This window comes from Clytia hemisphaerica, unplaced genomic scaffold, assembly GCF_902728285.1.
Source record: "Clytia hemisphaerica strain Z4C2 unplaced genomic scaffold, Clytia hemisphaerica genome assembly, whole genome shotgun sequence".
Taxonomy (NCBI): domain Eukaryota; kingdom Metazoa; phylum Cnidaria; class Hydrozoa; order Leptothecata; family Clytiidae; genus Clytia; species Clytia hemisphaerica.
Genome location: NW_027103851.1, coordinates 1,786,005 through 1,801,923, shown reverse-complemented (window position 1 = coordinate 1,801,923; position 15,919 = coordinate 1,786,005). Strand labels below are relative to the sequence as shown.

At 34.2% G+C, this 15,919-nt stretch overlaps 2 protein-coding genes and 1 long non-coding RNA gene across 4 annotated transcripts in view; 1 reads left to right on the top strand and 2 right to left on the bottom strand.

Moving 5' to 3' along the window:
- The window catches only part of LOC136807747 (collagen triple helix repeat-containing protein 1-like), a 19,363-nt gene extending 8,688 nt beyond the window's left edge, over positions 1-10,675 (bottom strand). Inside the window, exons 1-3 of one of the 2 annotated variants that reach the window (XM_067064361.1) lie at positions 10,521-10,675; positions 9,193-9,609; positions 8,423-8,929 (exon numbers count right to left, since the gene is read on the bottom strand). In XM_067064361.1, the coding sequence (XP_066920462.1) occupies positions 8,573-8,929; positions 9,193-9,609; positions 10,521-10,589 (843 nt within the window). In that variant the 5' untranslated portion in view covers positions 10,590-10,675 and the 3' untranslated portion in view covers positions 8,423-8,572. Of the gene's footprint in view, positions 1-8,422; positions 8,930-9,192; positions 9,610-10,520 lie in introns of those variants that run through there. The other variant, XM_067064360.1, reaches the window with a different exon arrangement.
- LOC136807743 (androglobin-like) overlaps positions 1-15,919 on the top strand; it is a 100,520-nt gene that overhangs the window by 65,284 nt on the left and 19,317 nt on the right. The window contains exon 12 of the mRNA XM_067064357.1: positions 12,952-13,094. Within this exon, the coding sequence (XP_066920458.1) occupies positions 12,952-13,094 (143 nt within the window). The remainder of the gene's footprint in view (positions 1-12,951; positions 13,095-15,919) is intronic.
- LOC136807748 (uncharacterized) lies at positions 79-4,563 on the bottom strand. Its single transcript, XR_010846713.1, has 2 exons — positions 4,477-4,563; positions 79-230 (listed from the first exon to the last, which is right to left on the bottom strand). It is a non-coding gene; the product is annotated as an uncharacterized lncRNA (long non-coding RNA).

Here is a 15,919-nt window from a genome sequence, read left to right as displayed (position 1 = left end):
TAGCCTACCTTTATAACACCACTATCTTTGTATTCGTTAATTTTGTTCCAAGCGCATTCTTTCCAGTTTTTTGTCACACCGTCTTTTCCATCCTTTCCATCTCTGCCATCTTTTCCTTTTTCTCCCTTTATTACGAATATGCCTTTTCGATATAAACAGACTCCGTCTTTGCCGTCTCTGCCGTCCTTTCCATCTTTTCCATCCCGACCGTCACGCCCATCTTTGCATTCCTTATATAAAAAAAATCATTTTTAAAATTAGGAATGACTGAAAAACCTCTAGGGTTTGTAAACCTTTGATGCGACATAGTTATCTTTCAAAGCTTTTGGAAAGCTACAAAGCTAAAAAATTCATCACGTAAATCACCAAGAATCTTTCAGTATTGTAGGGGTCAACAGTCCCTTCTGGGTCGAAAATTCAAGATTGATGTTTTTTTGAAAATTTAGCCTATCGTTTTCTGTCCTTTTTTATAGTTAGGGGCACTGATTTGCACTTAAGGCAAAATTTATGAAAAATGGTATTTTTAGACCTTTTAGGCCTATATTTCAATTTAGGGGTTGAAAATCTTATTTCAACGAAATATTCACATTTTTCTGAAAACTGTGCCCAATTGATCCACACGAGCCGTTTTAAGACAATTTCGGGGAGCAATTTAATGCTTTTTAAGGTCAATTTTACACGTCCATAACTTTTGAACTAAAAAGGTTCTTAAACTGTTCTTTTATTCACCATCGCTTCGCAACCCTTATACAATACGACTTCTTACGTCCGCAAACCCTTAAAATACTCCTAACTTGTTCTTAATTTTTCGGTCATCGATGTATAATGTTCTTATATACCTCATCGGGGAAAAAATATCGTGGGAAAGTGACGAAAATGCCTCTAGGTGAAGAATTTTTTTCCCGACGAAAAAGAACCCCGACTAAATAAACTCTGACATTTTTTCCCCGATTAGTTAGTTTGTTTTTAATGAAAAAATTATAAACACTGATTACCCACCTGATTGTTAGCAGTCGATACAAAGACAAACATCATTGTCAAAAGAACTGGAATACATAAAAGCTTGTTCATATCGAATGTTAATCTTGAAAAACTTTCTTGAATACGTTCGACAATGTGTTTTTGTCCCTACTTTCTTCTAGTCCGTCAGTGTTCTTGTGGTTGATCTCTTTGATTGTTGATGATTGAGCAAACAGCTAGAACCCCCCTATTTATAAGGTTAGCTTGTCTAGAAAAAGAGCCGGCGCTAAACTCAAAAGATGTATTTGAGTAAAGGGAGTGGTATATCTAAATAAAAAGAATATACCATAGTCATTCTAGTGACGTCTTCAACAAATGCTTTAAAATTGGCCTAAAATCCTTAATCCGTTGCTTCATTTCCTAACAATTTTGTTAGTTGTTTTAAAAGAGGTCTTTTAAAGAGTCGTTATAAATAATCCTGTTTACGATCACATAATGGTACCGTTTTAACAGTTTACTGCAAAATTTGTCTTGAAGAACTCCTACATCCAATTTCCTTATGAGCTTATAGGTTATTTATGAAGTGATTTAGAGTAAGTCTGCAGAATATTTTTAAACCTTATCAACATAGTCATACAACTTTGCGGAAACTTCTTTTGAAAATATTACTGGGAAGTATAAGTTAGAATTGAGAACCGTTCTGTACTAAAGAAGACTCATTCTTATATCATACATTTACTCCTGTCTTCATATCTCTACTTAATTAGTAGCACAGTAGAAAACAGTTATTTTTCAGGGAACGCTTACTGATAATATTTTTAGGGCGGAAAGTTTGGATGGCAGAAATTATTTCGCGTGAATCGTTATCAGAGATTTAGGAAAAGAGGATAAGTAACGACGCTGCCGCTCGCTGTTTTCCTAATCATCCTCTTTGAATTTGGTGCCATATGAAGACAATAAGCTGAAGTATTTCTGAGTAAGAAGGAAGGCAAAATTTAGACTTTAGATTCATTCACCTGCATTTACTTCAAAATCTTTTTCAACAGCGATGTTATTTCAAATCTGGATGTTTCGGACGACCTGCGATTGCTCCTTGTGCTTTAGTTTTAATTGTAGGAGATAAGCGGAATAATCTTGGGAAGAGAATCTCATACTTGACATTGAGTTTACTGACGTTTATCATCAACATGAAAAATATGAGCAATCTGATTAGCTAAAAACGCGTACATAAATGCTTTACGTCATATTGTACCGTAATACAAGACCGCGTTAAAAAAAATGGATCTTGTACGAGCTTTTTCTATAACATTTATTGCTCATCGTGCTTTAGTTTTAATTGTAGGAGACGAGCGAAATAATCTGGGGAAGGGAATCTCATACTTGACGTTGAGTTTACTGACTTTTATTCCTCTTCTATATATTAATAGCCGTAGTCTGTATGTCAGTTTGTTGTTGGTTTGTTTTTTGTTGGTTTGTTTTTTGTGTGTCACTTTCGTTTTCGCAAGCAATGTTTGTCTTTAAAAATGACTTTGGCTTCTTGCTCCAAAATTGTGAATCAGATTTCGGCCGTTTTATAAAGACTTTGTTTTGATTGAAGATTAAACGTTTTTCTTTTTTTTCTCTCTTTTCTTTTGTTTAATTGTCGAATTTTAACGACCTTATGATTTGAGACATCGAATTCTTTTCAAAACAAATCGTTAAACAAATCGGTTAAGAAACGAACAATATAAAAAAACATAAGAATCACAACAAGTTTGTTAGACAACGCAACTTAAAACTAATTCAAAAGGCGGTAAAACGAGAGTTCTTTCTTTCGTAAAAGGGACCTTAAAAACATCTATGTGATAGTATTTTGCGTAATCTAGTCATTGTTGATTGAAAGTTCTCGAAGTTCTGACGAAGTTATTTATAAAAAGCACATAAATTGCGCTATCACACTTTTTACTGCGTATCCAGCTGCCTTCCGGGGCCGATGGTTCAGCTGACTTTCGCCCCGTCCCTCGGACCCTTAGTAGAATAAAGAGGGAAAAACAAGGAAAATGTTGAATTTTAATTCCCTTGTGGACTAATTTCTATCTTTCTTGGGAAAAAGTGAATTTTCCTACTTTTCCGATTCTTAGTGGGACTGAGTTTGATTTTCCGAGTTTTTCAAACGGCCATGTTTCAAAAGCACCCTTACGGCCGCAAACCATACCCATTTTTTGCCTCAGTAACCCCCCACCCCCCGGACTGCCTTTTTTCGACGAATCTCGTACCATGTCTATTATTCACTCCGCTTCTCTTGACATCAAAGTTTTCCTAAACATACGATCCCTACGGGCAATGTAACGCGAGCGAAGCGAAAAAATCTAATTCAGAGCGTCTCGGACTCCGGGTCGCCGGTATGGTGAATTTGGGAATGACCCCGAGCCCTTTTCTGCTTTCTGATATTTTTGCACAAACATCTTTTTCAAATATGGTTAAAGAACGTCACCCGGGAGGATAAAGTCCAACTTTGAAGATAATTTTTCTCTTTAATTTTGATTTCATCATGTTTAAGCCAACTTCCAACGCCAAGACTTGCGTTCAGCAACAGCTAACCGCGTGACGCCGGCACCGGCTAGTTCTATTGATAACTCTTATAATAATGCGCCAAAGAGTCTCATACTTGAGTTTAACTGCTTGATTCTCTTTTCTATTTACTACTCTTAGACCACGACGGACGCGTATAATAATGCATCCAAAAGAGTCTCAGACTTGAGGCCATAGCTTTTTATTTAAAGGGGCATAAACCGAATGCTTTTAAAAAGAGTATAAAAATAGCTTTTCAATGGTATCAAAACCATCTTCTAAAGAAAAGCTACAAGCTTGTATGGCACTTTAAAGTTTTCAGTTTTAAAAAAATCAAGAAAAATTTCAACTTTAAAAAAAAAACAGAGCGCACTAGGTTAAGGTGAATTAACGTCACTTTTGGTTTAACAGTTCATATGCTAATAATAGAACGTGACCCCACAGCAGATAAAGCGAACAATAGTTCCAGATGTGGAATGGTGCCTAATCATAACAAATCGTACTTCGAGTGTATTTTCTGTCTTTTTAAAGCTTTTAAAGTCCTATTTCTACAAAACTTATTTTATTTAAAATTCGGCCTTTCTAGACTCACGATTGTTCTTGAATGGTTCTTGTTTTTGTGTATTTTTGAGCGTCATTGTTATTATAAGAAAAAGGGACTGTACTTTGGAAGAGTCCCGAAGTCTTGGATGATTTCTTTCTCATCGGAAACACTTGATCCGCTCGATTTAAAAAATTTCCTTTGTAGGTGTCGAAAAATGTACCACTTTGAAACAAAGAAAGTGATGCTAGATTCAACATATCATTCCAAAGGGGTTGCATATCTTAAGGGTCCGCATTTTCTTTCACGAGGTCGATGATTTGGTACCATCAGTATACATCAAAATGCTTGGTTACCAATGGGGAGGGAGTTAAAATAATCCGTTATATCGGTGTAAGAAGGCCGAATTATGTTAGTTAATTTACATTTTTCGTTGCTTGAATACAACCCAACACGGCCACAAATAGAAGAAAGAACGGTAATATGAACAGTCTTCATGTTGTCCAAATTCTTGCTCTCTTTCTCAATGGTGTTTTGAATCCTTTTCTTATAACCGCCTCCGACTTGAGCGATTTTGATGTTTTGTTTTTAAGCTGGAACAAGTGAACGTTTTATTTTATAGCAACCATTTTGATAATCTCTTTATTTAAAAAGACAAAAGTGTATCTAGTAATTCTTTTTACAACGACACCTAGTCTTTTAGACACGAAAAATTACACTTCCTACAAACTTGATGAATTTATTATTATCAGATTTATTATATCAAATGTATCAATCATTTAATCATTAAATACCATTCTCATTCTGAAAAACTTTGAAATAAGCATAGTATAAGAAAGCCGCGGCTGGAATGAGTACAGCTGAATTTCTGTTGTTCTATCTATGTCGTAAGAACGAATTTTTTTATGGTTTGGTGACAATTTCTATTGTCAATTTAATTTGACTTTTAACAAACTACCTCGTTAGACGTAATTTTGCTCATAAACGCAAATCTCTTGATAATTCAAGCATTCATAACATCAAAGTAAAAGAAAAGACTCTTGGTTTAAAAGTACAGAACGTCAGAATGTCAGTGCTTTAAGAATTTGAAGAAAATTGAGTGCCTTGAAATGCCTTCCTGATTATTCTGAAAAATTATCACTGGTATAGAAATAAATATCAAGCTGCTTCTGTGAAAATGCCATTCAAAACAACAGTATTAGGGACAGCAAGCATTAAAGTTAACATTTGGAAAAAAGTTCTTTTATAAAATGTTGTTATTTGGTCCTAAATTTATAAAAGTTTATTGGAGTTATAAAAATACTTAAATAGGTAATAAGAGAGGATAGTGGGAAAATTTGAGACTTAAAAAGTAGTTGTTCTTCAATTGAATATTATAAACACTTTTAAGTTTAAGGATTTTGTTACCTTCGACTTAGCTCTTATAAACCACGGAGACACAGATAGAACATCCATTAACGACAAAAACATTAGCGTCATCATTCCAGCCGCGGCTTTCTTATACTATGAAATAAGGAATTAAAAACTGCCTACATATAATAACTTTAAAGGATCATTCGTCATGGGAAGCTCAAGAATGTTTTATATATAAGTTATAAAAGTTTTCTTTTCAAAGATGTCTGAAGGTTCGGTAACATCTCAAAGAAATCGAGATTAAAACCTCTAATAAATCTGCCTGAAAAGATTTTCTACTACTCTTCGTACAAGGGGGATCTGAAAACCAGAATTTTTAATTATTTAATTATTAATTTTCGATAACTTTTGAAATCTTCATCCAATTTACTTGAATTTTTTTTCGTCGATTACGTAACTATCAAGTGATCACGTTATCGTGATTTGAAGATGCCGAGAATAGGACCAACAACAGCATGCTTGTTTCTTGAAATGTTGACAAATATTAGGTATTGATAATAAAAAACTTTCAGCAAAATCGTACCAGTGGTTATGCTCAAAATGGGCATTTCGGGTAAAATACGGACCGGTCTGTCAAAAGCCAACAACTTACGTGACTAAATTGAAATCTTACACACCATTCCAGTATGTTCTTTTTTTTCAAATTTATCTGCATTATATCCCTTAAAAGGTTTAAACCTTTGATATTATCAGTTTGAAATTCCTCATGTGAAAGAGGAAATATAACGTAACAGATGAAATATTATTACATTTAATACTTTATTTCTACAAAAAGTGAATGTATTTACGTTTTTTTCCCTTTTGTAGAGAGCCGGGGGGAGGGCACTGACATGGTCCGACCCACGGCTTGAAAATTAAGAACAAATTGCGTGAATGCGTGAATTTGAAAGCTTTGCATGAATTACGAAAAAACATTGCGCAGATGCGTGAATTCGGGGGGGGGATGTGCGTGATTGCGTGAATTGAAGGTCCGCTGGGGGGGGGCTCATTAGCATTATGTGGTGACGAGAGGTTGCTTGTAAGAGTTTTTTTGAATGTGATAACAAAATTTCTCCTTATTACTTTTAAAATTGACCGTCTTTAGGTACCATCTATACTATAATACTCTCCCATTCTCGCATGGAGCTTTCCGCTAGCGATTTTTAAACACACGGCAATTCTTTTTCGCGCCTTTTCTGTATTGATCTTTCAATTGGTAATTTTTCAGCTTTTAATATAAAAGCAGTGAAAACGTTTTTTTTTTCCTTTTTCTAATTTTTTTTTGAACATTTTCAAGAGCACTTTGAAATTGAAAACTAATTCTCTTTTTCTTTTTTATAGTTTAATATGTGATTTTCAAATTTTCAGTCTTTCAAAATCACCCTCGATTGCCAACCCACGATGGTTTGCCACGATGACTAAACTACTCCTAGCATAAGAGTAGTTTAAAAAAGATGCTCTCGATTGTGTTAGATTTTAGCAATGCAAGATCTTTTTTCCGTACCAGTAGATTTAAGAAAGTGGCAGTTTCGATTCGATTTGCTTTTAAGAACCTACCGTCTTCACCTTTTTTGAAAAAACAGCTTGGTGAAGATAGCAAAAAAATACTTCAGATAACTTTCTTGATACAGTTAAATTGTTTTATGTAATTTTTTCCTTGGAAAATACAAGGAATTGTATTGGTCAATTTTCCTTGAAAAAAAACAACAACAAAAGTTTGCTTTAGGTTGTTTCTCTAGCCAAATACAAGAAATGTGTTTTATCTAATGTTCTTGAAAATACATCAAATTGTTTAAGGAAAAAAAATGACATTTTCTCTACATAAATTTTCCTTTGGAAAATACAAGAAATATTTTTTCATAAAATTGAAATACCTTCAACTTCTCAAAAGTGACAATGAGTGAACCACACTTAATTATCTTGGTAAAGATTCATCTCGGACGACGTCAGGACGGTTATTATTTTTATATTTTTAGTCTATTATCATCATGGCTTGAAAAAAGTCGTTTCAAAAAGGCTTTGTTACATAAAGTAAAATATAGTTGTTTAGATCTTGGTTATGATCTAATTCCCATTCAGGGTCAGTCGTGATTTTTTATGGTCATATTTTTGATAAGAATTTGTATGATAAAAGCAGTTCATTATTTTAGCAAGAATATTGAAAAGAATTAGAGTGGGATGATTTTTAGCAATTTCAAACCTTAACCCTATTCATACTAGGCTTTTTAGAGGCGGTTCAAAACTATGGAGCTTTTCATGTACCACCACCTAACTTTTGATCTAGTTGGTCTTTTTGGATGAAATTTGGCGCACAAGATCCTTGTCATGTAAGATGACTTTTGACAAAAGATTTTTTTGTTGAAGTCACTTATCATGCCGAAAGTGAGCTAAAAAACGAAAGTTTTATCAGTTCCTTGAGTTCAAAATTCTCGTTTTATCCTAAATATAATAAATTACGGCTCAATCGATATATTTGACATGAAAAATAAATTTGTACTGGCAATGTATCAATTTTTATGACACCTTACTGTCACAAATATTCTCAAGCTCAAGGTGTGAAAATATTCATGTGTCAAAAATTATTTTTTCTTGAAGCTTAATAATGTAAGGAATTTACAAAAACTTTCGTGTCAAAAGGTCTATTATTTCTCAGGAGTTTCTCCACCAAACCGAAACAGTCCCCCCTAGTATGAATAGGGTTAACGATAACGATGATCAACAAGGACGAGAAATTTCTGGTATCATTATTTGATATTTCTTCAAAGATTAACGACTAATGTAATATTGACATGGATATCATTTTCTACTAAGTTTCAAAATACGTTTGGAATACGTTATCCGTGTCATATAAGAATAAAAAATTTTTATTTACCAGGTATGATTAAACAAAATCCCCTTTGTTCGCATGGAGTAAAGTAAAGCAGTTATAAATTCAATAAACTGTTTTTAAAGATTATAGGTTTTCAGCTATTTTGATAGAAACTCTTGTTTCTAGGACTCATTCACTATCTACGCTACCCTGAAGCTTTCAAAAGGTGTGTGTTTTAAAGTACGAAAGAGTTTTTAATAATAAACCCCTAAGAATGTGTATTTATCTTTTATTTATATTTATAAAACAAAAAACTCCTTTTAAGATTGTGGCGGGTCAACTTCTTCAATGGAAATTCGTGTTGCTGAATTCCACCCAGTGTATGCGTCCGCATTCCCGTAGCCATGGCAATTTCCAACATTGAGAGCTACATTGACTTCTTTTTTCGAGACCTTACAATGTCCAGCGATAACTCGTGGACGATGTAGATCTTTAAGTCGGTCTCCAGCACCTGCTCTCATATAAACGACACCGTCTATCGGCACAGGTGCACATTCATGTCCATCGAAAGTGACAAACCAACGTTTACAGCAGCCATTGCAGTTGTTTATTCTCATATTCGAAGATACGAAGACTTTCAAGTAAGTAGAGGGAGATTTCTTTTTGAATGAACAGTGCTGAAAATAGAAGGGTTTTTTTTAATTTCTATCAATTTATCTCCGGAGAGACGGTCGAGTTGTCTAAGACATCAACGTCTCAAACCGGATTTCCTGTTCCGAATACTTGCTTCTTCTATTTATTAAGGTGGCTGATCGTGGACCCCATAAAAACAATCGAACGTTTATTCTTTTTTGGTCGAAGTCTTCCCGGAAAACGAAATTTTCAATGTAACATTTAAAAGGGGTGATCTTCGCCTGAAACTTAAATCCTTGTTACCTACCTTGATCACGCCATTGTCTTTTCCATCATTTACATTTTTCCAAGCGCATTCTTTCCAGTTTTTCTTCAACAATTCGTTCGTTCCGTGTTTTCCATCTTTTCCGTCTTTTCCATCCTTTCCGTCTTTTCCATCTATCCCATTCTTTCCGTCTTTTCCATCTATCCCATCCTTTCCGTCCTTGCCGGGTTCTCCATTCTTTCCGTCTTCTCCATTGGTCCCCTTAAAGCCATCTTTTCCATCGATTCCATCTTTTTCGTCTTTTCCCGGTTTTCCATTAATTCCGTTTTTTCCGTCTACCCCGTTTCGACCATCCCTTCCATCTTTTCCGTTAATTGCAATTCCGTCTTTTCCGTCTTTTCCGATTCCATCCTTTCCATCCCGTCCGTCACGTCCATCTTTACAACAATTACTACAATCCTGTTGTGTTAAAGAAAAGATGCTTTTGAGATTAAACAATTTTTAGAAGAACTTTCTCACTATTGTGTTTTGTAGACTGCGTGGCACTACCAGAAACACTAATGACAACCAGAAAGGATTTAGACCGACTAAAAGTTGAAATACTTTATTAGGCCTTTTACGCTGGTCGTTATTGGCGTTCTTTGACCTGTGGGAGAATTAAAGCCGGCCAACAATCTTTGCGTTCTTTAAATTCTTATTTGCGTAAGCTAAAAATTTGACAATTGCGGATTATGGGTCGAAGTAGAAGTTCTGCGTTAACTTAGAGCCGGTGTCACAGTTAAACTTAACTGCCCTAAATCATAACTCCGTCCAGTTATAATAAACTAGTTTATTATGACTCCCCAGTTAAAATACACTAGTTTATTATGATTCCCCATTTCTTATATACTAGTAAACTTTAGTAGTTTTTAATGAAAAAACAAAAATGCTTCTGGTTATTTTGTTTGTCATTGAGGTGTTAGCCAAACGAAACATTTTTCAATACTAGTAAATTTTGACTCCCTAGAGTTAACATTTCCTAGCAAATTTAGACTTCCCTTAACTTCATTGAGTGAGTTAGAATTAAAGAATGCCTGTCTGTTTGATACTACCTATACCAGAAAAATCAGTGTGTTAGGGTTAGTTAGGGTTGATGCGATGTAATACAATGACTTCTTTTGCTTGACATTCGAGGCGGGGAGTCTTATCCAACTAGTTTTTTTAACTCGCTACTTCTTTAGAAAAAGGGAGTATTAATTTCCTTGGAAATTTCCACTCTAAAGGAGTGTTTTTTTTACTAGTTTATTATGACTAGGGAATTATCTTTTTCAGGGAGTTAATATAATCCGCTACACCGGTGTAAAAAGGCCCAATTATGTTAATTAACTTACATTTTTTGTTGCTTGAATACAACCCAACACGGCCACAAATAGAAGAAAGAACGTTAATACAGTCTTCATGTTGTCCAAATTCTCGCTCTCTTTCTGAACGGTGTTTTAAATCCTCTTCTTATAACCTCCTCCGACTTGAGCGATTTTGATGTTTTGTTTAAACTGGAACATACGAACATTTTCTTTTATAGCAACCATTTTGATAATCTCTTTATTTAAAAAGACAAAAGTGTATCTAATAATTCTTTTTACAACGACACCTAGTCTTCTAGACACAAAAAGTTACACTTCCTAAAAATTTGATCAATTTATTATCCTCAAATTTATTATATCAAATGTATCAATCATATCATTAAATACCATTCTGATTCTGAAAAAACTTTGAAATAAGGAATTAAAAACTGCCTACATATAAGAACTTTAAAGGATCATTCGTCGTGGGAAGCTCAAAAATGTTTTATATATAAGTTATAAAAGTTTTCTTTTCAAAGATGTCAGAAGGTTCGGTAACATTTTAAAAAAAAATCGAGATTAAAACCTCTAATAAATCTGCCTGAAAAGATTTTCTACTATTCTTCGTACATTTAAAGGGGGCTCTCAAAACAAGAATTTTCGATAACTTTTGAAATCTTCGTCGATGACGTAATTATCAAGTGATCACGCTATCGTGATTTGAAGATGCCAAAAATAGGACCAACAACAACATGCTTGTTTCTTGAAATGTTGACAAATATTAGGTATTGATAATAAAAAACTTTCAGCAAAATCGTACCAGTGGTTATGCTCAAAAGGGGTATTTCAGGTAAAATACGGACCGGTCAACAACTTACGTGACTAAATTGAAATCTTACACACTATCTTGGATGGTCAATATATGAAGCTTGTGAAAGTTTCAAGTGAAAAGCTAAATTCCTCTGATTTCTGGCAGATGGTCAACGTGTATTTTACAGACGGACCTGCAAAATACCAAATACTCATAGGACCAAATGTTTTCTCCTACTGGTCTCTTTCAATTGTCAAATCAGCCCTCAGGAACAAATATCAATCAAATTGGAAGAGCCAATTAGTCAATATATGATTTCAATCAACTTTTTATTCTGGTCTCTAAAATACCAACCAGACTGGTGGCCGAAAAAAGGACGGTTCTCGAGTAGTAAATGGAAAAAATCGATTCGAACATCTCAATTTTAGAAATATCAGACAAGAAAGGCTTTTTCAGCGCAGAATTACAGGCCAAAGGAATTCAAACTGTCTGATTAATGCTAAATTTAGATCTGACAAAAACAATTTTTTTCAATTGAATTTCTGTGCGGTACAGTACCTTTTTTATCAGTTCAAGGAATGCTGAAAGATTATATTTTGCTTTCGATTGATAAAAATAATTATCAATATCATTCTAGTATGTTCTTTTTTTTTCAAATTTATCTGCATTATATCCCTTAAAAGGTTTAATCCTTTGATATTATCAGTTTGAAATTCCCCATGTGAAAGAGGAAATATAACGTAACAGATGAAATATTATTACATTTTACCGCTTTTATGCTTCCCTCAGGAAACACTCTGTATTTCTACAAAAAGTAAATGTATTTACGGTCTTTTTAGCTACACGTTTTTTTTTTGTTTTTTTAAGAAACTAGTTTTACCAAGCAGCCTCGATGTGTCTTTAAGAAATCGGCCTTTTGAGCCTTAAATATTTCTTACATGTTTCTTAACTTTTTGACATAATCAGCCTCATGGAAGGCTGGATTGGAAAGTTCTTAAAAAAACCCGAATTAAATTCTCATTCTCAGCCTCAGCATGTTTTTTAGATGTTTCTTAGTTTTTAGGCATTCTGAGCCTCATGTTTCTTAAAAGTGTGTTTTCTTAAAAAAATATGTGTATCGTGTAGCGACCCGGAGGGGGCACTGATATGGTCCGTCCCACTGCATGCGGCGTCCTTAAGGGTAGGTTTTTCGAGACCTTCGAAATGTAATGTCAGGGTGTACTTTTGATAGAGTCTTCTTTTAGCTGGATACACTGCAAGGTGTGTTTGGGGACTGCTGAATTGCAAGTCTTACAATAAAAATCTGATGTATCTTTAAAGTTTTGACTTGCACCTATTTCGATTTCTTTTGCATATTGTATCAGGTGGCTTCAGCAAAATAAGATATGGAATCTAACTACACTGTAAAGGTCATATAAATGTTCGGTAAAATGCACTGTAAAGGTACATTTTCACTGCCCAAAGGCTACTCTGTAAGGGTCCAATTTTGAAAGCCATTTTTTGGTGGTACATGCCGTCGTTTGGAAATCAAGTGTCCTCCCCGGGTGTAGAAACCACTCTTAAAGCAAATTAAAGCTCTCGTATCAGATTCAAGCATGTAAGATATTTTCGATACCCCAAAGTATGGATAGGGTGATATTGAGGGTATTACTATTCATTCAATTTTAGAAGCCAAAAAATCCATCCTTAAAGAACGAAGTAAGTCGATTGTTGATTCCAACATCAATTCAACCAATCAGGATACCACATCCAACAAATTGGACCAATCACAAACGTCAAACGGCATCCCACCAACTACAACTCCCATTGAAGTAAGTGAAGTCTTCAAACCTGGGACATTGTTTTTTTTTCAAAGGTTAATCGCTTTGACCATGATACTTGTACACCCTTTTATTTTGTTTATTTGCTTTTCTCAAAATGACCTTAACAAAAGATAGATTTTTAGCATTGAAAATAATTTAATAAAATCGGAAAGCTTCTGCTCTTGACAAAACTTGTTGTGATATCATTAATTGTTTTTGGACCTACCCCGGTGGAGGTCCTATAACTTAACCTTTATCCGTTCGTTCGTCTGTTCGTTATTAGCTTTCCTCATGATTGTCTCGTTAGTTTTTTCTGATTTTTTGCACAAAGATGCATAACTATAAACCCTCGAATGTGACGGAGCCCGATTTTCAAAAAAAAATTTTGTTGGGCAAATTTGGGCCAAAAACGGCTAAAAAACGGGTTAATTTTTTCTGATTTTTTGCATGAAAGTAGGGTACCATCTTAGGTAAAAGATGGAACGCATGTTTCTCTATAAGAATCACTATTAATAAGCATACATCAATGTTCTTAGTCAAATTACTCAATTTTTTTATGAGATAGATTTTTTTTTTGCTCAGGAGGGCTTACTTTTGAAGAATATGTGTGTTTCGACATGAAATTTTGGTTGCTTCGCGTGTTTTTATAAAAAAACTGGCCAGATTCGATATTTTTTTATAAGCACATTATCAATTACTTAGGTATTAGCTTTTCTCGAGATTGGCTCTTTCATTCTTTATGATTTTTTGAGCAAAGATGCATAACTATAAACCCTCGAATGTGACGGAGCCCGATTTTCAAAAAAAAAATTTGGGCAAATTTGGGCCAAAAAGCGGCTAAAAAATGGTTTTTTTTGGACTTTGTGAAAAATTGGATCATTAATTTTTTCTGATTTTTTGCAGGAAAGTAAGTTACCATCATAGGTAAAATACGGTTCAAGCAGATTTTTGCAAAAAAATTTAGTTGGCCCAAAAAACGCATGTTTATCTATAAGAATCACTATTAATAAGCATACATCAATGTTCTTAGTCAAATTACTCAATTTTTTTTATGAGATAGATGTTTTTTTGGTCATGAGGGCTTACTTTTAAAGAATATATGTGTTTAGACATGAAATTTTGGTTGCTTGGCTTGTTTTTATAGAAAAACTGGCCAAATTCGATATCTTTTTATAAGCACACTATCAATTACTAAGGTATTAGCTTTTCTCCAGATTGGCTCTTTTATTCTTTATGATTTTTTGCACAAAGATGCATAACTATAAACCCTCGAATGTGACGGAGCTCGATTTTTGGAAAAAAAATTTTGGGGTAAATTTCAGCTAAAAACGGCTAAAAAAAGGGTTTTTTGGACTTGGAAGGGTTTTATTTTCTGACTGTTTGCATGAAAGTAGGTAAAAGATGGCTCAAGCAGATTTTTGTAAAAAAAGAATTTTTCAGCTCAAAAAACGCATATTTATCTATAAGAATCACTATTAATAAGCATACATCAATGTTCTTAAAATCAATGAATTTTTTGATGAGATGTTTTTTTTTTGTTCTCGAAGGGTTGAATAAGAATATTTCAAGAGCATGAAATTTTGGTTTCTAAACGTGTTTTTTTTATAAGAAACAAACGACTAATTTTAATAGATCGTCACTATTTGTGTTCTGAATGATTGTTTAATGGTCACGCTTATATCAATTATATATGTGTTAAATGCATAACCAGGTAGGTCCATAAAAGTATCACTTGTTGACTTCAATTTCATGACAAATTTTCGAAGATAGATTTATCTTTCCTAAGGTTAAGGGTCAGGTGTGTTTTTTTAGTTCGTGATTTTCAGGTTTAAATGTTCTTTACGTGTTCTACATATAACGCTTATTGCCCCGCAGGGGCTTTTGTTGCTTCACGTAGCGGACTTGCTCGCCAGAAAAATATTCATGTTCATGATTCAGATTCAGATTCATGTTGTTTCGTTCGATTTTTTTCGTGATATTTTTTTAACTTTCGTGCATTTCACACAGAGCATTTGTGAAAGCGAGAAATCGAAAGTCCCGTCTGCACTGCCAGTCCACACAGCTAGGCTTTCACAAACAACAAACATCACACAAGATTTCTGCTTGGTCAATATCTTTTTAACGTAGTTGCTCAACTGGATTTACTTGAGGGACATTGTTTGCTACTAAATGAATAACTATCAAACTACTGATATTGGATCAAACCTTATACGATTGTCAGAATGGACGACATCTTCAATGACAGTGTGCTACTACACACACCCAGTGGCCAGTGCCAGTTATGCGCTGCTCTACCGAAACCCTACTGATATTATAAAGGCATAGAAAAAAGGGAAATTGACTGTTAATTCATATTGTTTTTACCTATATAGTGACTTCATTTTGAAGGAAATTAAATTGAAATTTTTTAGGCCTTGCGCCAAAACGTGCCAAAAACTGGTATACCAACATTGAGTTTCTTACAGACGGTTTAGTGAGTGAGAAATGCCAATGAGAATATACTATGACTAACATGAACTGATTCATTCTCGTGGACATTTGAAGCACAGTGTTACAGCAAAAAATGGTTGAGCATGGGGATCAGCGATCAGAAAAATGTAAACAGAAGCGGAACAAAAGCCGAAAAACGATGGATTATGGAGTATTTGATGCTATTTTGTGAATAATTCTTTACGCCAATATTGAAGCTTTAGGAAACTTTAAAAATGCTGTTTATGTCACTGTGCCAGAACGGTACTTCGATATGTATGTACGCCGAAGATTTTCAGCCTCATATTATGAACAGACTCGAACACTCTCTCTACTAATACCACCACTGCACACTGTACCTTGTT